At 40.6% G+C, this 23,569-nt stretch overlaps 1 protein-coding gene across 2 annotated transcripts; it reads right to left on the bottom strand.

Moving 5' to 3' along the window:
* Window positions 1-157: 157 nt before the first annotated feature.
* On the bottom strand, window positions 158-20,316 carry rc3h1b (ring finger and CCCH-type domains 1b). Of its 2 annotated transcripts, XM_037787218.1 has the most exons (20): window positions 20,121-20,316; window positions 17,708-18,129; window positions 16,170-16,290; window positions 13,391-13,630; window positions 13,078-13,253; window positions 12,632-12,832; window positions 12,301-12,433; window positions 11,304-11,422; window positions 10,715-10,827; window positions 10,356-10,598; window positions 9,113-9,321; window positions 8,574-8,983; window positions 8,286-8,444; window positions 7,982-8,137; window positions 7,576-7,798; window positions 6,277-6,370; window positions 5,547-5,643; window positions 4,967-5,179; window positions 4,280-4,383; window positions 158-4,149 (listed from the first exon to the last, which is right to left on the bottom strand). In XM_037787218.1, the coding sequence occupies exons 2-20, from the start codon at window positions 17,936-17,938 to the stop codon at window positions 3,993-3,995; spliced, it is 3,399 nt and encodes a 1,132-aa protein (XP_037643146.1). In that variant the 5' UTR covers window positions 17,939-18,129; window positions 20,121-20,316; the 3' UTR covers window positions 158-3,992. The 2 variants fall into 2 exon arrangements, with proteins under 2 accessions (XP_037643146.1, XP_037643147.1); XM_037787219.1 differs by lacking the exon at window positions 20,121-20,316 and having other exon boundaries at window positions 3,993-4,149; window positions 6,277-6,367; window positions 17,708-17,938.
* Window positions 20,317-23,569: the final 3,253 nt, after the last annotated feature.

Genomic DNA, 23,569 nt, shown 5'->3' with positions numbered 1-23,569 from the left:
TCTGTTGCACCTTGGACTACACCCAACATTGATGGCAAGGTGTACTGACCACAGCTGAAACAAATGTTATAAAGTGAACAAAAGTTCAACTACAGCTTAAGTTGCTCTTTAACTTGCTGAACTCTGTTAAAAATATGAAAAAACAATGACACAAACATTCAGAGTTAGCAATATCATTTAATCTTTTCCCCTCAGCTTAGAATCACTGTTGTACATAAGTTACACTTTGTTTTCTCAATTTCACAGGTTCATTTTTTTCTCTCTTCAAACTTCCAGTTTGACCTCCCTCTCGTATCAAACGAAAAAAAAAGCAGATTGTATTATACAAAAATGCAAACCAATTTTCACACAGTGAATTCTCTTACAAAGTCATAAAATGGCGTAATAATGGCTACATCCACATTGGAGGAAGATAATTCTAGACATTCCTTAATGGAGTATAATATACATATAAAAACTTCTTTTTTCTTGCTGAAATCAAACCTGTACCTTAATTTAAGAGATATTTTACAAGGGAGTAATCATATAAAATAGCCATTTGCGAATTTCCCCCAGAAAGTCAGGGAATAAAATGTGAGCCTCAAACAGCAGTAACAGAGTTCAGTGGTCAAGGGTGGGAGTGGAGGGGTTAACTGGTTATGTAAATGAGGGGTAGAGGCAGCAGTTCCACTCAGAAACAAAAACACACAGGAGATTGAAATGAACATCTTTGCTATTTACTATCTAGTAAACCACCCCAATACGTCATTGTATGTCAGTTCTGCTAAGCTAAAGGCGTTTTAGGCTCATTCAGACCTGCAGGGACCTATCAGGTAGAATCAGCATTGTGATAGTTTTGGTTGACTTGCAACTTAAAGAGAGCGAGAGACAACATATTGAATTAACACCATGTGATGCCAATTCACGGCGCGATAACAGCAGAATTACGCTGGTGGGCCAATTTCTTGTAAATACGTGTCAGAAAGAACAAAACTATTGTGTGAATGTCACTCAGATACTCTTAGCTGTTGACTACACATCAGGTCAGATAATGCATTAAAGACTGTAAGACTTGCAGGTCAGTAAATTCACTCAACTATTGCAGAAACAAAAACAAGAAAAAAGAGAAAAAGAGCTACAAACCGAGCTAGGTCAACAACATTTCCTTAAAAATAAAATACATTTGCTTCAAATATCGGGAGATTTGCATTATTTGCATGTTGCTGTTTTTACATGACATTTTCAAAAGGGAGGGGGGGGGGGGGGATCTACTAGAGTCCATCTGTATGACTCTTAATCATGCCAATTCAGTGTTAATTAGTATTTTTGAGATCACCTCATGCTCCTAAAGCAAATAAGGTAAAGGAGCTATGCAAGAGGATTTAAGGCCAACCTATCATCAGAGACTTCCTGAATATCCTCTTGGGGGCAGGGGTGGGAAAAAACCCCAACACTTCTAATACCTCAAAACTATCACCCAGTACAGCACACTTTGAGGGGAAAAAAAAAACTTAGGGTACATTTTCTACAATACAATCTAGCACACACAAAACGTCTCCATAAGTTTTCCAAAGTTTACAGAATTTTGTCTTCTTCGGAAGCATAGTCTATAAAGAACATCTTTGTTTGAACACAAAAGATTAAGTGAACACACATCAATGCGCACAGAAGTCCTTCGTCTGGGAAAGGATAAAGTCTGTGTTGGCAACCAGTGGACAGAAAAACAAATCAAACAACAAAAAGAAACAAAAACATTTTGCTGATTCTAAGTAGAGATCATTTAATATAAATGCTGAGCGAGTAAAATAAGAGGTGGCACATTAATAGTGCTTTAGTATATTAATGTATGTATACATACTCATATGTATAAGTGAGCTGTGTACCTAAACAATAAATGTAGCGAGGAGCAGCCAGAGGCTTGAAGTGTGGTAGGAAAAAAATTATAAAAAGAAAAACCCAAACATCCACTATCATGGCGCTGACAAATAGGAAGAGATGCCCATCAAACAACCCAGATGAGAGACACAAAAAAAAACATTTGTGTCTTTTCTTTTTATTCGACTCATCAGGTATCAGGGATTTGTCAAACTGTCAGTTTCTCAGTACCCCTCGTCTGACCGAAACGAAGGCTCAATGTTGAACTTAAAACGACTTGACCCAGAGCGTCTCCTCTATCCTTCAACCGTTCAAAACACAAGGGCTCACTCGCTCTCAGCGGAGCTGTAAAACTGTAGCCAATCATGCTAATTGTTTACAAAAGGCAAAGAGCTCCATGTTGAGCATCAGCAGTAAACAATTTACATGATGGAGAGAAAGAGCAATAATGGTGGTGATGGTGACATCGAAGGTGTGAAAAGGAAAACGTGAGTGAACAGAATATTGTAATACTCACAAATAACGATGCTTAAATATACTCAATGCGCTATAAAATGAACTTTTCAAAGCTGCCATCTGCGGACGGCTATCTTTGAAAGTTGATTTTGTTTACCTCTCAGCAATCGACACTAATATCCTCAGCTGTAAACATGATTTACTAACATACTGTGTAGCTAAAAATGCTACAACAGTTACCTTGCTAAGAGTACAAATGATAAGTCTGGGTTTTGCAGCCACTTCATGACAGAGAGGAGGACACACATTCAGCTAAGCTCTATAAAGCCTTCACTAGGTAAGCCACACACCCCAAATCGTAACAACGTAAAGCATGAAAAAGTAAAAACAAAAACTGAACAAAAAAAAAAACACACACAAGGGAAGGCAACTTCATAGAAGTTAGGAGAACAAATGACAAGATAATCCCAATGGGGAGGCCTTTTGTGTGGCCAGACGAGAAGCTCTGAGGAGGAAATCCTTTTTAACCCTACGTTATAAAGACAACTCATTCACCTGACTCCTGAGGCAGAAAGATGTACTCTCTCACAGCCTGATCATGTGCATTCACCCAAAAAAAAACTAAACTTTTGAGCGTGCTGTGAAAAAAAATCTCACAACATAATCAGCTAGGAGGACTGAATGCAGCCCGTACGGAGCACAGGCGAAAGGCATTTGCAACCAAACCACATCAGGTCACACCACAACCGAGAGAAGCACATAGTAGATTCCCTTATAGAAAACATGTGGAAAGCTCATTATCAAAAAGACGTGTTGCAATCTTTAAAACAGAATGCTTCAATTAAATATATAATATACTGCTTTCAAGTATGAAACAGACATATGATGTGTTCATAAAATGCACTAATAAAATCATACTTCTTGTGGCAGGTGACGACGTGCATGTGGTGCAAAAGTGATTTGTGAAACACCTTGCGTCTCCATTTCAGCTGAATACTGGTGAAATATTGTACTGCTTTTTTCCCTCCTCAGACCATCTACATCTGGGCAACCACTTTTTTTTTTTACGATTCTGGGGGTTTGAGTACCAAGTGACACACTTCTGCTGTTTCCTACAATACCTTCATAGTTCGTCAGATTGCAAGAGAAGCTCCTCAGAGTGCACATGATAGTGCTTGTAAATCTGCTCCTCTGTATCCAACCGTTCATCTACATGTATGCTGGTACAGCTAAACCAAAAAATCTTATATGGGGAGGATCGATTAAAATATTTGACTATGTTTCTATGTAGGATGGAATAGGCCTATCCTTTTTTGAATGAAATTACAACACCACTGTCAACATCACCACCATCTTCTTCTCTTCCGGATATATCTATGGTGAGCCTTGTTAATCTATAATCCCAGTACAAAAAAAAAAGAAGAAAAAAATTAACACACACAAGAAATGTTATCATATGCTCTGGTTTCCAGGCAAGGAAAGTCATTAAAAAAAGCTCATTCACAGAACAAAAAGAAAGAAAATTCATATCACGGCAGATACTGCTCATCTTCTAAATAGAATGGGTGTATGTGTGCCTGTGCATGCTTTTCAATTGAGCATCTTGAGTGTGTGCATGTGTGTATGTGTGTGTGTGTGTGTACGTGTACGTGTGTGTGTGTGTGTGTGTGTGCGTGTACTGCCTAAGAGCAGGAATGGACGACGCCATTCTTCTGCATTTCTGAACCAGTGGCACCCGGATCAGAGCACAGGCTCAACGCAGACGTCTTATTGGTCAGTGACAGCATGGACCCGCCCACTGCACTTTCTTGCAGACTGCTGGAGCCGTTTGACACCTCGCTGAGTTAAGGACAAAAAAAAAAAAAGCAGGTGAGAACAAGGTATACAGAGACACGGTCAGGCTCATAATGAAACACATGTATATTCAGGGTATATACATGTGTTTATGTTCAAGTACACGTTAACCCACCCAAGAGCCAGGGAGATTTCTTCCAGCTGAGTCTTGTGCTCTGGTTGTCCATTCTCTGCAGGTTTCATCTTGTACTGCTGAACATCATGGGCGACTTGGTTTTCCTGGTTTGGAGATGGTCAAAACATGCTTAGTTGCTGGAAAGACACCCAGTTCTTTTGGTTTGGTATTTGGTTTGAATATTAACCTGAACTATAATGCAGTAATTTATGGGATTTTTTTCTAGAAAATCTGCATAGTCGCACCAAGAATTCTACTGGATGATAATATGTACTGTTGAAACTAAATATGGAAGACAAGGTGTTCAGTAGTTCTTCACCAAGTCACCATCTCTAGCGATGTTCACACAAATTGTAACTGAACTGAAAAGACAAAGAACACTGGACATCAGACAAAAGAGATGCACACCTTGGCACGTGATAGAATTGTAGTTTTCTGTATATTGTGGGCACTGTCCTTGTTATGAGATGTTATCTCCTCTTTGCATTTTTATTGTGTATGTAATTTATTGTATAAACTCAATAAAGTCGTAGTAAAAAGTGGAAAGACACCCAGTTACATATTCTGTTTTTCACAAAATGTTGATCCAACTGAACCCTAATCAATCATTATCTTTTAAGACTGGAACCATGGCCCAGACAACTACAACTGTTATTGTTGTATACATATATATATACCCTCTCTTACCAGAGCCATCTCCCGGGTCCTCATGCCAATCTCTCTCTCCACGTGGTGGAGCTCCAGGCTTAGCTGTTCACTGGAGACAGCTGTTGTACTTGCGCCCCCTGCAGGCCACTTGGGCTGCTGCTGAGCTGCTGCTGCCTGGCCCTGGCCGGGCTGCACAGGCTGGCCTGCCAATGCACTGGCCTCCCTCTGCAGCAGTAAAGAGTTACCGCCAGTCTGTAATAGAGAGACAGGAAGTGAAAAGCGTGAGTGCGCAATTTGGGGAATTCCTGGTAATAATCAGAAGGAATGCAGCGTGAAATAGAAAAACCTGTTTTTGGAGACTAGATACTTCAGTGTTGACTGTATTTTGATAGTGATTAGGCAGCATGACTGCCAACTGCTTTTATTCTTCACCACATTAATTATGATAAATGATAGCTTGGATATAATTACACAAAATATGAAGTCATCTCCTCTGGAATTTAAAAAACAGTTTTTAGACTTATTTAAATATTTCAAAATCTTGTAGAATTTATCAAATTAATTTCTGTACTTTCCAGACCTTCCTGGATCCTCTTTAGAAGTTATAAAGCATACACACCTCCATGCTTCGCATCTGGGTCTGTTGGTTGATCTGCTGGTTGACCTGCTGCAGCTCAATCTTTAACTGTTCTCTGTCTGGAGCTGCCATAGGCAGGCTGTGAGGGTGAGATACAGTAAGAAATCTACACAACACTTTCATACATTTTTGATAGTTTCCTAAAAAGCGTGATGATTAGTATCAGGGCTGTACAAATCGGTCTGTCCGATGACACCCACCCTCCATCTCTACAGTACAAATCCACTTCCCCACCATAGATACTTGTGTAATACATATATAGCCTGTATCCCAGTAAGTGATAAACTTTGTTTAATCAATCGATAGTCTTTATAATACCTGGTTTTGGGAGGTGCTGCAGCCCCCTCAGCACCCCTAGTGTACTTCCTGCATCCATGCTATGTGCTTAAATAATAAAAATAAATAAATAGACCTATAATTTAAAAAAAATGTCTGAATTTTTCAGTACTATATTCCTTTAAAAGGTCATGGAAAATAACTTTTTAAACTGTATTTTGTATGTTCCACATCGAGTAGTCTCGAAATACAGTGGACTTACTTGATACTTTTATACTCGTGCTACAATTTGTATGGCCTGTGCTACAAAACTTTCAACCTCTGTAGCACCAGTGCTATGTGCAAAAAAAGTTACGTACAGCTCTGAGTATTATTATCATACGAATATTAAAAAGATGACAGGAAAACATGAGAGGAAAACAAACGCAGGCCTCACCGCTCGCTGAAGTGTCCCTGAGAGGAGGAGGCAGTCTGGTGGGAGGGGTATGAAGCTCCACCCCATCCTCCATGGCTTCCATATGAGTATTCTGCTGTAGGCAAGGTGGTAAAATGGTTGTCAGAAATGTGTTCATGCCAAACTGTAATGATTAAACACCACAATTATGTGAAATGACCATGTTGCTAGGACTGCACAATTAATTGAATAATAATCGCGATCACAATTTCGGATTCCCACAATTAAATGAACATGATCGACTGCAATATTGACGTTTAAAATGCTCCGCTCATAGAAAACTCTGCTGCATAAATCAAGCGCTTCCTAAACTAACAGCTAGAGATCCAAAATAAGCCGTAGAGGAACAACCTTAAAACATTTGGAACGGCTAAATTAACAGACATCATCTCCCAGGAAGCTGCTTAGAGTAATCGCAGTGAAAGGCTCGTATGCCGACAGCACACAGAGGTTCCATTGCGCTACATTGTTGCGCGTTCAAGCTCTGCTCATTAAAAATGAGGATTGGGCGAACGTAAATTATAACGCTATCATGATGCGTTAAAATGTAATCTTGTAAAATGTAGTTTTTGGCGAGAAACTTGAATAAGTCCAGTTGTTTGAAGGAGATGTTTTCACAGCAATGTAAAATAGATATTAGAGAGACAAATATGACCTGTTTAACTCCTTACACTAGCTCTAAGCAGCTTATAATGTAGATTTCTTTGAAGATAAAGATTTCTTTTTTAATCAAAGCAAATATTTAAATAGCAATACAATCATTTACTGTATTTCCTAATCATCTGAATTTTGTGTTTTGATGCAAAGAACCACTATAGATGACAATCGCTAAGGATAACATTTAGAATTTTTGATGGTTGTAATGTAGCACAACATGGAAGTGAAAGCAGCGCTCTGTTTATTGAAGTGTGAAATTGCTATGAAAATATTTTTTGTCTATGAATAATCTTGATAATAATCGTGATCTCAATATTGATATCATTTTGGCCATAATCGTGCAGCCCTACATGTGCTAAAGTTCGGTTTAAGAGGTAGGAGTGGTCAGTGTGGACAAAATGAGTTAAGCGTTATATCAGTAGGTTTTAAAATTTTACAAAGTAAAAGTTCATTTTTAATTTATATATATCCAATTAAATTCAAGACATCTTTTCTTTTAATCATTTTGATATATTTTAGAATTTAAAATTGGACTTATGCTTTTTGACATGAGGTGACGGAGATCAATCTCTCCATATTAATAGGTCTAGACATTAACATGTTGTTTTGCACAGGGTTTCTTACCTGGCATGGCCATATGTTTAGAGCTTGGGTTCTGGGGAGTGGAGACCATAGCCTGCACAGGGCCTGCGGCCTGGTAGCCCGTCTTTGAGGTGCGGGAGATGGCACCGAAGCGCGATACAGTGGGCTGGGGGCCAAATGGGATGATCGGGTCATCGTCTTTGACTTCTGCACCCCTCCGAGGAGCCTCCAGCGATTGATCCCTCAGACTCTTAGCCTCCGCATTCTGCCAGACACAGGGAGAGAGAGAGGGGTATAGAGAGGACGGGTTAGGATATGAGAGATCTGAGGAAGAGGCTGAGGGGGCAACATGTTCCTTTCTTCACACATTCTGATTAAATACACTTGGTCAAACAAACAAGATCAAATACTGATATGGCTACTAACAGAGTTAACCATCTGAACTCACCATCATGTCCATGGAACCAGGAACCATAACGTCTTTGGGTTTGGCATCCTTTGTGCCTATGTAGGAGCCAATGGTTTCACAAGACCAGGGAGAGTACTGCCCTGCGTAGTCAGGCTCTCTGCATTTCCCCATGGATTTGGAGCTCTCCTCGCCATACTGCAGACACAGGACATACAGAGATAGTGCTGTCACTAATACTTGCATGTACTTATAGTTCTTGAATCTTTAAATGTATCAAATTTTACAGTTTAATGCCTGTGTATTGATTAGTCTCAAAGACACATGAAATTCAGATAGTGCTAACCTCTGGAGGGTAGTCGCTGGGGAAGGGATGAGGAAGAGTAGGGGAGGCAGCGAATGGTGGAGGGGAGATGACCTTCCTTTCCTCCAGCTGGGATAACAGCTCCTGTCGACGTCGGTGCAGGTAGTCCAGGCTGGGCTGTGAACCACTATATGATGGCCCCTGAGACAAACACAGAGGATTATTACTGCTGAACTGCTAGCATTTATTTGAATGTTTTGAAACCAGCCTGGCATCACAAAGACTTAAAGACAAACGGCTTAAATGAAGAAACAATCCAAACAAACTCACCCTGACGTAAGCCCTCATGGGTTGAGGCTGGCCCCCCTGTGTATAGTAGCCATCTGGAGGGTATCTGTCACGGGCACTGGGCTCCTGGTGGTAAAGGGAGTTAGCCTGTCCTGCTGATGGCGGGGGCATCTCCAGAGGTGCGGGACTCATTCTCACCATTCCATCCCTCTGAGATGGGTAAGGCTGTGGGGGAGGTGGTGGGCCAGGGTAGGTCCCGTGGCGACTACGGTCATGGTGTGGAGGGTGAGGGTAAGAGAAAGGTGGACCAGAGTGAGGGGCCTGGTAGGGGCGCTCTGGAGGGCCGTAGCCTGGGTAGGGGTCCTGGTAAGGGGGTCCTGACTCACTGGGGGGAGGAGGGTTACGCATGTAATCCCGAGGGACATACTGTGGTGGCTGTTGGTAGGGGTAGCCTGAGAAATAAATAGCAGAAAAAGGAAAGTGATGTTAATAATTGTCTGAGTATAAAGTAAAAAAGAAAATTGTCATCACTCACACACACAAAAACCCATTATGCGTCATTCAGTTTACTTGACCCCTACCTGTGGGGTATTGTGGGGGGTCATACTGAGAAGCAGAAGGTGGTGGGCGAGAGTCGTAGCACATCTCAGGGAGCGGCGGCTGGGGGTACACCGGCGAACCTCTGGCTACCACAGGCATGTGCTTCACCCCAGAGAGGTGATCCATTGGCATCCTTGGGTGGGCCATGGCAAGAGGTGGCATACCAGGTTTGGGCATCCCAGGGTCCATCCTACAGGAATAAATGTCAGATTAAAGAAAACATAACAGGCTGATAGTCAATGAGTCAAGTATGCCAATTAAAAACTATGTTCCATAGAGTTCCCTCAATGTTGTTCACTCAGTAATCGTCAACCTGCAGACAAGTTTTTTTTGTCCTAAAGATATTCAATTATTATTCCATCTATTCAATGATATGCACCCTCGCCTCTGCAGACTGACACGCCATGTGTAACCACTGACCTATACCAATGTCTACTGTTTACACTTGGTAGAGTTGTGAACAGCAACAGACAATACGGCAAATGAGTTATTTGAGTGGAAATTGACTGAAAGAGAGGCTGATTGATTGTGAAAACACATTCCAGTCTTCATAAATGCAGTAGTATGAAAAGATATCAGTACTCATGGTTAATACATGACGTCACTAACAAAAAAAGTGGGAGGGATATATTTTTAAACGTTTTTCTTATAACAGGCTAAACTTTCAAATACAATATTCTTCTCTTTGATGAAAATAAAAAATTTCATTTCAAGTAGGGAATGCACGATATGGATTTTTTTCAGCTGATACTGATAACTGATAATAACCTGCTTCTCATGGCTGATACTGATAACCGATAGTTTCACATGTTTGTATTTTTAAAAATTCATAACCTGTAGCTGTAGTATGATTTCATATTTCATAGCTCTGACCTAACCAAATCTAAGGTTGTCTTCCTCTGAAACGGTGAAAAACTATTATCAGCCAATAATTTATCGGCTATAATTTCATTATCGGAATGATACATAATAATATAAATTTCCCATTATCAGCCTATAATTTACCGGGCCCGATATGAATTGTGCATCCCTAATTTCAAGTATTTAAATTTGACTTAATTTTTGGGAATGCAAAAGAGTTCAGGTTCATAACTAAAATATTTACAGGTCCAAAAAAATGATTTCAACATGTATCTAACCCTGCACAGTGCAATCAGCGAGTGTCCATCAGAAGAAAAATCTGCAGACTTCATGTCAATTAATTCAAGAGAATGCTATATTTACATATCAGGTGGTGATCCTGGGGCACTGGGACTCCCTCCATCCATCTTCATGGGTTTACGCAATAGTTCATATGGGACTGTGTCGGTGCCACGGGCAATGAGCTGGGGCAAAGAGGGTCCACCGCTACCGTTGGTGAGGGGTGAAGGCTTCCGGGTCATTGCTACATCAAGAGGGATCTCATCTGGCATGAGCCCTCCTGAGCCAGGGAGGCGAGCTGCCAGACGCTTATTCATTTTACGATACCTGGCAAACATAAAACACAGTATAAAATGTGTAAGAAACTCTGGGTGTTGCGAAAATCGTTTTCTTTTTTCGACTGCAATATTGAAATGCTACATGTCGCTATTTGTATGACTCACTTCTCCAGTTCTTCCTGAGAATGAGCAAAGGTGCAGCTGGCTCCACGAGGACAGCCTCCCTTCTGCTTCATGTCACGACACATGTATGTCTTGTACTTGCTGTGCTGAGGAGGCTAAACAGAGACATCAAGTATTGTTGAAATAGAGATAACATACACAACCTTTTGTTTCATTATGGTCAAACCCTATCTAAGGATGTTGCCCAGCACAACAACAAAACAGAGCTGAACACTCAATAGCGGTGTTATTTAACATTACAGTGAGGGCTGGGTGATACGGACAAAATCAATTAATTACATTTTTTTAATTTTACGATTTTTTATTCAAATACTTCAGAGTTGATATATGGATGTATTACAAATTTAAGAAACATTAAGTGTCTCAGTAATGTGTGAGGCCACCTAAAGCCTTAACAACTTGTCATGTGTATTTCTACAAGTGATGATTTCTCCAAAAGATATTCCCTCATTTGATGTTCTGATGATGATGGTGATGGTTGGACTATAATCTCTCATGGGTGTAGCCTGGATTAATTAAGCAACATATAAGGGATGGGGCCCAACTCTTGTGGTCCAGTAGATAGACTGACCTGTTGAGGGTCAGCTCCCTTCTTGCTGTGGTTCTGGATGAAGTCCACCAGGCCATGCACCACTGTTTTCACTGCTACCAACCCTTTCTCAAGCTGTTCCCATGTGGGAGGCGGAGCATCTGGGGAAACAGAAGATGAGGAATACAGACTTTAATCTAAATACTTTAATTGATGGTAAGCAATGTAAAAAATATTTTTGGGTGAGCCCCACAAATAAATATAATACATGGGAAACAATTTTTTGAGGGTCAGTTAATATGTAATGCTCCCAGGGATGACGGGGCGCCGTTAGCCTTGAGCCCCGACGGTGCCTACGGCATCAGTGGTACTGTGAAAAAACGAGTACCGACATGCTTTCAGAATTTTGGCATCGACTTGGTACTGGAGTATAGGTTCTTGTGACATCCCTAAATGCAACAGTTAGGCACTGGCCAAGACATATCGCAACATCCCAACTGCTTGTTGTAACCAAACTTATTAGACAAGATATACTAGAATAATACAAAAGGTGTGAAATAGCGAGTTGAGAATAGGGCTGCAACTAACAATTATTTTCATTGTCAATTGCCGTTGATTATTTTCTCGACTAATCGATTAGTTGTTTGGTCTATAAAATGTCAGAAAATGGTGATCAGTGTTTCCCAAAGCCCAAGATGACATCCTCAAATGTCTTGTTTTGTCCACAACTCAAAGATATTCAGTTTACTGTCATAGAAGAGTAAACAAAATTGAAAATATTCATATTTAAGAAGTTGGAATCACAGATTTTTTACTTTTTTGTTCTTAAAAAATGACTCACGCCGATTAAATATTGTCAAAATAGTTTGCGATTATTTGAATAGTTGACAACTAATTGATTAATTGATTAATGGATTAATTTTTGGAGCTCTAGTTGAGATGGTCACTGTTTGGATTCCAGCTTGCGATACTGCATGTAATTGACTTACTCCTTACATCACTACAAACCCAAGATTCTTGAAGTGTGTTTGTTTCTTACCAGGACTTGGATCAATGTTGGCCAGTAGTTCCAGGTGGGGCCGCAGCCTGTTGAGGTTGGCTGGGTCTCCGGTCCTCTGCAGCGCAATGGTCAGCTCCTGGACACTCTGAGCAAAAGACGCCGGGGTCTGCAGCTATGACAAAAGCAGAAAAAAAACATGGAGTTAATGCTTTGGTAGGTTTATGGTAGGAACATGCTTTAATATAAGGAGCTAAGAAACTGCAAAGTATAGCATAACATAAATAATCTATGAAATATGCCTTTTTGTACCATGAAGTGGAAACAAACACGAGATACAAACAAAAAACAAACATTTACTTCTGTCACCCACCTTATCTATGATAGACTGCATGTGTGACTTGTGAGATTGATCTCCATATAACAGAGAAGACCACTGGTCAGGTGCGATGCGCAGCCCACCCTCCATGGCAATCTGAACTATCTGAGAGTCATGCTCGCGTCGCAGAGCCTCGTAAGTACGGAACTCCTCTTTCAGCTGCATCAGGGATGAATCTTCATCGCGTTTGGTCACCTAGGTAGCCACAGAGGAAGACGGTAAGAGTGAGTTGAATTTTTTTGTTCGTTTTTTTCTTGTTTGGCTTCTTCTGCAGAGAGCTTTTTATACTGGTTTCACAACATCTTGATAACTGACAAGCAAAATAAAATCTCCACTTGGGTACCACACCAAACACATAGTGTTGGATAGGCAATGATTAGAAAAAACGTTGACTTAAAAAACGTATGAAATTTTCTTCTGGTTGTCAGTCAGTAACATACCTTGAAGCAGGAGGCCCTGTAGAGGAGCTGCACCACATGGCCTATGCTAGTCTTAGAGGCCTGCGGGAAGCGTGGCTCAAGCCTCTGGACTACAAAAAGAACCAACACCTTCCTGGACAGAGCAGAGCCATCCTCTAGAGCGAGAAGGACCAACTTTAGAGCTTCTTCCTGCATGGCTGGGGGAGGAAAAACATAAAAACCATGACTAACAGCGGATTGCCAAAAGCCAACATTTACAGGATATAGGAGGATATACGGACTGCTGGAATGGAATGTGCTTGTCTCACTTTGCTGGTGATGGAAAACAACCTACCTGGGCCTAGAAACTGACATCCTCGTGCACGCACAGCGGCCCATAGATTGGAGGAGAGCTGCTGTGGATTTTGGTGCTGCAAGATGAGTTCCGTGACGGTTCGCTCACCCAGAGAGCGGGCAGCTCTCATGGCTCTAACGCGGCCTTCCTCCTCCACCAGCTGGCAGTGGACCAGAGTTACCAGTTTCCTCTGCATGGGTCGACTCAGCATGCTCTGGGCCGTGCTGCTCAGACCCACACCTGGGGACAGATTAGACAAGACAACTGGTAAACCAAGGGAATATACACTCAGTTGCCAGTTTATTAGATACAACTAGCTAAAACTAATGCAGTCTAATACAACAGTCCTGCAATAAATCTAACCTTGATGAAGGTTATATTGTTACATTTTTGTTGAAACTGTTGTAGAGTTGTGCGGATTCAACTTTATGATCATTTTGGAGGATGCAGCTGCACCTATACAATCGAAAGAGTTTACCGCAGCTACTTCCCCTTTTACAATTCCTCCCTTGCAATAACATCTCTTGTAAATCTAATTTTTTGCAACAGGGAATTGCATTGAAGGAACTGCAAATATAACTCACTCCTGGTTACATAGATATGCTCATTAAAAGAGGACTCAAAGCTGTTGTCAGAAGATCAAGTTATTTGTAGGCTACAACCCCCTTTGTTGATACAAGAATGGGTCAGACTCTGGTTTTGAGCACCCTGCGTTTTCCCTCCAATAAAGCCTGTAAGATCAACAGAATTACTATGCTAAATGTTGTTGAATTATATCAGGCAGAGTGGGAGAATCAGCAGCAATTCGTAGTGATGACATTATTTTGTTTCAGTTAAAGGACCAATATGTAATATATTTACTGTAATAAATTATAAAATGACAATGATATGTCATCAGAGATTAAGGAAACATGCTAAATTGAAATACTGGCTTCTCCGACAACAATGCTACAGTGAGTATGTTTTTCTTTGAAATTTCCGTTTCGGTCCGGAACGTCTGTTTTTGTTTTGGCCGGTGTGATACCGTCCACTGCCCATTTCGACATACACAGCCTTCTGCAGCCATGGAAGTAAGCTAACGAACTGGATCGACAGAGATAACGTTAACGGTTCTACCCGACCTTAAAAGCCTCGGCACATCTCTCTGTGGTCTGTGTGCAGCTGGGCTATCAAGACAGTGAGTATTCGAGACACGCAGCCGGTGAAGTGATCCGACTACTGCTGGCCAGAGGCTAACCTTGTGATGCTAACCCATGCTAACGGCTATCAGTCACACCAGCGGAGAGGATGGGCCATGGCTTCAATGTTTTGAATTTAGACTGCTGTTACCCATTTTAAAACACTAGCTGTCAGTGCTAGATATTGTTCCTTTAACTTATGATTCAAACAATTTCCTTGTGTTTAAACATTCAATTAATCAATCATGTTCAATTATTAACATACCCAATGATTGATTGAGGAAATTGCTTCACCCCTCATGTACACCATACATTTACTGCAGTTTTGTGGTTCTGAAATTGAACTGGATTTAAAGAGACCAACGTGGGTCGTTAACATTTGACTGGATGTCCTGATATCGGGTTTACTTCGGGTGAACAATATAGCAAGAGTTTTAAGTGCCGTGATACCCTTTCAACAAGTTTTCTCATGATGAGGCATAAATGATGAATCAATAAAAGGAAACAACTATGACCTTTGAATATCATGGTTTTGTCATTCAGTTATGGTGGCATTGACCAAATCATATATGGAAGATATAAAATATAATTTCAGTTTTAAATAATGTCAGTGGTCCAAACAAAAACAATTAATGGTATATTTCATTAAAGCTTCATATAAACAGCATAGTAATATCACACTCATTTAAAACATTTCCTTAAATTTTGTTTAAGAACAGATTGATTTAAGTATAATTTTTTGTTAATGAAACAGGAAATAGGACATTTTTTATTGTCTAAACTGGCTCCACCATGTAATCATTATCATTTTTACAGCCACTTACAAGAATTTGCATGAGATATGTCTCTGTACTATATTTACAGTAAACTAGTTCCGCTTTTCTTTTTTAATGACATCTCATGATTAAAAGATAAGTGGCAAGACTCCAAATCAAAACGGCTGACTTAAGCATTAACTGCAAGAGCCTAATCAAACGTTGTAATATCTTTTTTTATCCCACAAATGACATTAATTACAGTATAGTTTAACATTATACTATAATACTATAATATAATACATAATACTATACTTTCAGCTGTTGACAAAGTCAAAACATTTTATTATCTGGCATATCTGCAATGTGTAGTTTATGATGCCTTCAAGTGAGGTTATGTTTAACCGTGTTTACGAGAGAATCCATTTAACGACCTAGTGAAGTCATTTTCTCAACTTTGTAAGTGGAAATTTTCCGACAGCTCCAAGTTCATGACTTGTAACATAAGCTAATGTTTTTAAAAACATTAGTCCCTTTGGAAATTACATATTGCTTCTTCTTTTAAGTAACTTTTGTTTTCTACCCCTTTCTTGTTCCTTCATGAAAATGACATGCAAAAAAAACCCATGCGCCGATTTTTGAAAAGGGAACAAGGCCACGTCCATTATCAGTAACCTAGCAACATTATTCTCACATCTTAAACCACTTCAATGCCAAGAATATAGAGTACTGGACTTCCCATGTTGAAAACAACCACCAGAGTTTCATTTAGAGGCAGCAAGAGTGTCAACACATCATAATAATGCTAGAACAAACTAAGGGTAACAAGCATGTGTTTGTGTGTACCTCGGGTGTTGCTGAGAGGTTTGAGGTAGAGGGCCAGCTCCTCCACACACTGCCTGGCCTCCTCATAATGCTGTGAGTCCTCTGGACTGGTAATCAAGGCAACTGGCTGAGCCTTAGGAACCTGCAGCAGGACACAGAGAGAAGGAAAAAATTAGGACAACCCATAGCAGTAGCTGAAGCATTTTAGTACATTTATATCTAAACAATGACGTAGTGTGTGTAGTAGAACACAGTCATCATGTTCTTTTAATTGTCTAATGTATTGGCTAAAACAGCTAAACACACCCGAGTGTGCCAATTAATATCAAAATACTTCTTTGTGTGCACATGCACGTATATTTTGGCAGAAAGTGAAGTAACGGTATCGTGGTAGAATGTATAAAATCTGTACATGAATTTTGTTTAAGCTGCACACATCTACAAACTCTCAGCAGCACATACTAACTACTGAAACAAAACCAGAAATTCTAAATAAATCTTCATTTATACTGATCTGTCAAGTAAAATTAAACATGTCATACAACTTCCCTGTGTCCTAAGAAGCTCTTTTTAAAGAACTTCTTTATTATCCAATTAGGGACGTGGTGAGAGGTGACTACTTGAGTATACTCCACTAATTATTTTGTTTTCCCTGGACCTTACTTGCACTATGGTCAAAGCAATGAAATATGACAATTTTCACATTTTGAGAATCACTACATTGTACTGAAGGCTTATGCTCCCTTATCTGCCCGTCAGGACTTGTTGAACTGCACCTATCACAGTTGAAAATGCAAATAAAAACTGTTTAAAATAGAGCCAAGACACTGGAGAGAAGCATTTCTCATCATATTTGTATTTTCATGCTTAGGCTCTATCACACTTTGTGGCAGGCAATGAATCCAATGAAACTATAAAAAAAAAAACGTCACTTTTTCTTTGATACAGCTCTGACGCATTATGATGAAGTAGGTTTTCAATAGTACAGAACTATCATAACAACTTGCATTTCTATCACGGCATACTCATTTGTTTGGGCAATGTAACCTAACTAATCTGTAGGAGCATAGATATGCAATGCACTCAGCTAAGAGACAAGACATCACAGTCATCATAACTGTATCAGACACACAAAACACACTCATAGTTGATACACTGACGTTATTCATTGTTATACAGCGTACACCTGGAAACTTGGCCAACAAAGCCAAAATGCCATTAGCTGTGCCTCACCCTGTTGGTCAAAAACTGCTTCACTGATTGCGCCAGCACTCAGTAAACCAACAGATTTAAAGGCATTGCTCAATCACTGGAGTATGACTCATAAAATAATCTACAAGCTATGTGCATCATGTAATAGCCTGTGCGTGATGCTCTAATACAACCCATAAACAGTAATTACAGAAAACATCATACGGGTCAAGATAGGAATGATATCCCATGAGCTGTTATCCTTCATCCCAAGCTAGCATCAACAAAAGCCCTGCATAAATGTTGTCAACGCAGGATCTTTGTCATAAATTGCCAAACAAGTGTACAAACACAAACACGTGTCTTACCTGGCCTCCCACCAGCTGCAACAGGGCCGTGTTGACAGGTAGCTGCTCGATGTCTGTGCTGATGGCCGTCTGGTCAAAGGGACAGGCCTTGCGGTGCAACTTGTTCAGGCACATCTTGCAGACAGTGTGTCCACAGCCCAAGCTGATTGGCCGGCGAACGGTCTCCTCAAACGTCTGTGTGCAGATCGGGCACAGCAGGAACTCTGTCCATTGTGGTGCTTGCACTGGCATGGTTGTATGTTGATGGGACGAGTGTGTGTGTGTAAATGTATGTAAGCTTTAACACAGAGAAAAAAAATCTAATAATAATAATATATATATATGGAAGATTCCACTGGAATCAAGATTTTTTTCTTCCGAACTCAATTGTTCTTAAATGTCCTCACACATTGTGGATTTTGGATCACATCTCGTGATGAATACTGTAAAAAAGAGAGAAAAGACAAGATATAATTAAAATTGTGCAAACATTCACCAATTTTGCATAGTTTATACAATAATACGACAATACTTTATTGTCAGACAGGTCTGAAATTTGTTTTGCATCACAGCAGCTCCATTTGCAACAACACAGAAAGGACAAAGACAAGAAACAAGGATACATACATTTAAACATATATAATATTCAAGGCCCTTCAACGTACATTTGATCTGGGATTATTATCTTATATTCCAACAATATGGACAAACAAACTCCCTCTCTCTCCCTCTGATACCTGATTGTTTTGTTTGCACACCGGCAATATTTGCACTATCTGTTTATACTATCTGTTTATATCATGTTTGTTTTTATAGCTTATTTTGTAAATTGTACATTTTTATTCTTATTTTATTCTAACGTTTTATCTATTTCTTTGTTATTATACTATTTGTCTCGCACCAACAAAGCCAAAGTAAATTCCTCGTGTATACCCCTTACACCTCGCAATAAACACCTTTCTGATTCTGATTCTGAATATCTTGGTGCATTGACACAAAACATGCTTGTGCACAAGTGCATCTGTAGTTGAATAGTGCATTTTTAGAGGCAGTGGGATGACAAAGTAGGTTTCTCGTGGGACTAACACAGACAGATAATTAAAAATTGTGCAAACATTCACCAATTTTGCATAGTTAATCTTATATTCCAACAATATCTTGATGCATTGGACACAAAACATGCTTGTGCACAAGTGCATCTGTAGTTGAATAGTGCATTTTTAGAGGCAGTGGGATGACAAAGTAGGTTTCTCGTGGGACTACTAACAGACAGATAATTAAAAATTGTGCAAACATTCACCAATTTTGCATAGTTTATCTTATATTCCAACAATATCTTGGTGCATTGGACACAAAACATGCTTGTGCACAAGTGCATCTGTAGAGTGCATTGGGATGACAAAGTAGGGGGACTACTGATGCATAAATATATTAAAAAAAGCAAAAAATATATAATTGAAAGTCTATTTAGCTTTGATTTTTCGACGGTATGCGGTGTCAAGTCGTAACGCAAAAATAAAAATAAAATAAAAAATAATTGACACAGCACATAATTTGTAAGATAACAGATGAAACGACGGAGAAGGATCAAAACAACTAAAGTGTGGCCTACTAAGAGGAGCTGGTAACCACTATGACTCTGGACAAAGGGTCCTGGAAGAGGCTAACAAACCAGGTCTATCTATAACTTCTTATGAGGCTTAACGTTTGGAGTTGGGGAAACATTAAGCTACAAAACAAATGCATTTTTAATAAACGAGTTTGCTATCGTGGCTGTAATGATTTCAATGTCTTTAGTTATACATTAAAATGAATGTTTCACATGCTAGTGGGTAACGTGTAGCTTACAAGCTAAGCTATGGGTGGCTAGTTTCGCTAGCGAGCACAAACGTCGTCTGATTAAAAACAAAAATCGTAATAATAATAATATACAGCATTGTTTAGTCGTGTTTCAGTAATTACTCTGAGTGTTACTGAGCTTATGAATCCATTACACTGCTACTAATGACTTTAATTATTGCTGTATTGGTGTATTTGGGTAAAGGAAACGGTAGTTAGCTGGAGGAGAAGGAGCCACAGTGACACTGGTGGAAAGTGTCGGAGCCGTTTCACTTGTTATGTAACGTTAGCATCCGAAACTACCCAGCAACACAACCAGCAGTGGAAATATATTTAATTTAACCCATTAAAACTGTTCATAATGACACCGTGGTTGTGTTTCCATCACATTTAACAATCACGCAAATACTCCGAGAGAACAAACCACTCCTCCCTCTGAGCTAGTTAGCTTAGCTTAGCTTAGCAACAACTAAACCATAGCTATGCGTCATAAAATGTGACTTAAAAACAAACACATGCAGCTTCTACTATTTACTTCCCATCGGGGGATTACAAAATAACATAGTTATTGTTGTCGGATATGTATATTACTCACTCATTCCAAAAGACTTGGAAGATTTTCATCTTTCTTTAGGAAATTGTTGCGATATTTTCTTGCCATGTCGACTGGTGCAGCTTAGCTGCTGCTGCTGCCGAGGTTTTGGGGAGGAGGGTGTCAACTCGACATCAGACTCGATAGCCGGTTACAGCTAGCTGGGAGAAAGATGTCTCTCTGTGTGTGTGTGTGTGCTAATAGCGCCCTCTACTGACATCAAGCTGTATGCACACAGACACACAGACACACAGACACACAACCACACAGACACACAGACACACAGCCACACAGCCACACAGACACACAGCCACACAGCCACACAGACACACAGACACACAGACACACAGCCACACAGCCACACAGACACACAGCCACACAGCCACACAGACACACAGACACACAGCCACACAGACACACAGCCACACAGACACACAGCCACACAGACACACAGACACACAGACACACAGACACACAGACACACAGCCACACAGACACACAGCCACACAGACACACAGCCACACAGCCACACAAACACGCAGCCACGCAGACACGCAGACACGCAGACACGCAGCCACGCAGCCACGCAGCCACGCAGCCACGCAGACACGCAGACACGCAGACACGCAGCCACGCAGACACGCAGACACACAGACACACAACCACGCAGACACACAGACACACAGCCACACAGCCACACAGACACACAGCCACACAGACACACAGACACAGACACACAGCCACACAGACACACAGCCACACAGACACAGAGACACACAGACACACAGACACACAGCCACACAGACACACAGACACACAGACACACAGCCACACAGACACACAGCCACACAGCCACACAAACACGCAGCCACGCAGACACGCAGACACGCAGCCACGCAGCCACGCAGCCACGCAGACACGCAGACACACAGACACACAGCCACACAACCACGCAGACACGCAGACACGCAGACACGCAGCCACACAGACACACAGACACACAACCACGCAGACACGCAGACACGCAGCCACACAGACACACAGCCACACAACCACACAGACACACAGCCACACAACCACGCAGACACGCAGACACGCAGCCACACAGACACGCAGACACGCAGCCACACAGACACACAACCACACAGACACACAGCCACACAACCACACAGACACACAGCCACACAGACACACAGACACACAGACACACAGACACACAGACACACAGCCACACAGACACACAGACACACAGACACACAGACACACAGACACACAGACACACAGACACACAGACACACAGCCACACAGACACACAGACACACAGACACACAGACACACAGCCACACAGACACACAGCCACACAGACACACAGACACACAGCCACACAGACACACAGACACACAGCCACACAGACACACAACTGAGCATCAGTCTGAGGATAACATCTGGAGGATTGTGACAGCAGAATTGCCAAGTGCCAATTAATATCAAAATACTTCTTTGTGTGTACATGCACGTATATTTTGTTCATGACTTGTAACATAAGCTAATGTTTTTAAAAACATTAGTCCCTTTGGAAATTACATATTGCTTCTTCTTTTAAGTAACTTTTGTTTTCTACCCCTTTCTTGTTCCTTCATGAAAATGACATGCAAAAAAACCCATGCACCGATTTTTGAAAAGGGAACAAGGCCACATCCATTATCAGTAACCTAGCAACATTATTCTCACATCTTAAACCACTTCAATGCCAAAAATATAGAGTACTGGACTTCCCATGTTGAAAACAACCACCAGAGTTTCATTTAGAGGCAGCAAGAGTGTCAACACATCATAATAATGGTAGAACAAACTAAGGGTAACAAGCATGTGTTTGTGTGTACCTCGGGTGTTGCTGAGAGGTTTGAGGTAGAGGGCCAGCTCCTCCACACACTGCCTGGCCTCCTCATAATGCTGTGAGTCCTCTGGACTGGTAATCAAGGCAACTGGCTGAGCCTTAGGAACCTGCAGCAGGACACAGAGAGAAGGAAAGAATTAGGACAACCCATAGCAGTAGCTGAAGCATTTTAGTACATTTATATCTAAACAATGATGTAGTGTGTGTAGTAGAACACAGTCATCATGTTCTTTTAATTGTCTAATGTATTGGCTAAAACAGCTAAACACACCAGAGTGTGCCAATTAATATCAAAATACTTCTTTGTGTGCACATGCACGTATATTTTGGCAGAAAGTGAAGTAACGGTATCGTGGTAGAATGTATAAAACCTGTACATGAATTTTGTTTAAGCTGCACACATCTACAAACTCTCAGCAGCACATACTAACTACTGAAACAAAACCAGAAGTTTTAAATAAATCTTCATTTATACTGATCTGTCAAGTAAAATTAAACATGTCATGCAACTTCCCTGTGTCCTAAGAAGCTCTTTTTAAAGAACTTCTTTATTATCCAATTAGGGACGTGGTGAGAGGTGACTACTTGAGTATACTCCACTAATTATTTAGTTTTCCCTGGACCTTACTTGCACTATGGTCAAAGCAATGAAATATGACAATTTTCACATTTTGAGAATCACTACATTGTACTGAAGGCTTATGCTCCCTTATCTGCCCGTCAGGACTTGTTGAACTGCACCTATCACAGTTGAAAATGTGAATAATAACTGTTTAAAATAGAGCCAAGACACTGGAGAGAAGCATTTCTCATCATATTTGTATTTTCATGCTTAGGCTCTATCACACTTTGTGGCAGGCAATGAATCCAATGAAACTATCAAAAAAAAACTTCTCTTTTTGTCCCCAATTAGGAGGACTGTGCGTAAAGTGTGTCCATGAAAGCAGATAGAGAGGGAGGGAGCTGGGATGATAGAGGGAGGGATCAGCAGACACAATTATATAGATTCTCTAACATATCAGCCTGTAGCATCGAAATATCTCATTTAAAGGTCCCATATTGTAAAAAAATATTTTCATGTCTTTTATATTATAAAGCAGGTTTAAGTGCTTTATAAATACTGTTAAAGAAGCTATTTGTAACTTTCAGAAATATACAATAACTTCCATAAGGCCAGTGAGTGCACGTGTATTGATTTACATAATGTGATAGGAGTAAATAAAGTTGACCTTATCCTGTGGAACAAGACAAAGTAGTTGTCACTTGTCGACAGTTAAGTTAAAAGTAGATGTAACACAAAGTACTTCAAGTAAAAGTTCATTGAAAATGTTATTTAAAGGGACTATTTGTAACTTTCAGAAATGCTTGTTAACAGCGACACCTGTGGCCGTTAAGTCAACGAAAGTCAGCACTGGGCTCGTGCTCGCTCGCTCTAAATAGACAGGAACGTGCATCGCTCAAAACAGTGAGGTGACACACGTCAGCTAAAACCACAATATCACTCTATATTTCACCTGCTTAGCAGTAAAGTTAGCTGACCAGACGGAGGTCTCTC

The sequence above is a fragment of the Sebastes umbrosus genome, chromosome 12 (genome assembly GCF_015220745.1).
Source record: "Sebastes umbrosus isolate fSebUmb1 chromosome 12, fSebUmb1.pri, whole genome shotgun sequence".
Taxonomy (NCBI): Eukaryota; Metazoa; Chordata; class Actinopteri; order Perciformes; family Sebastidae; genus Sebastes; species Sebastes umbrosus.
This window is presented reverse-complemented; position numbering and strand designations above follow the sequence as displayed.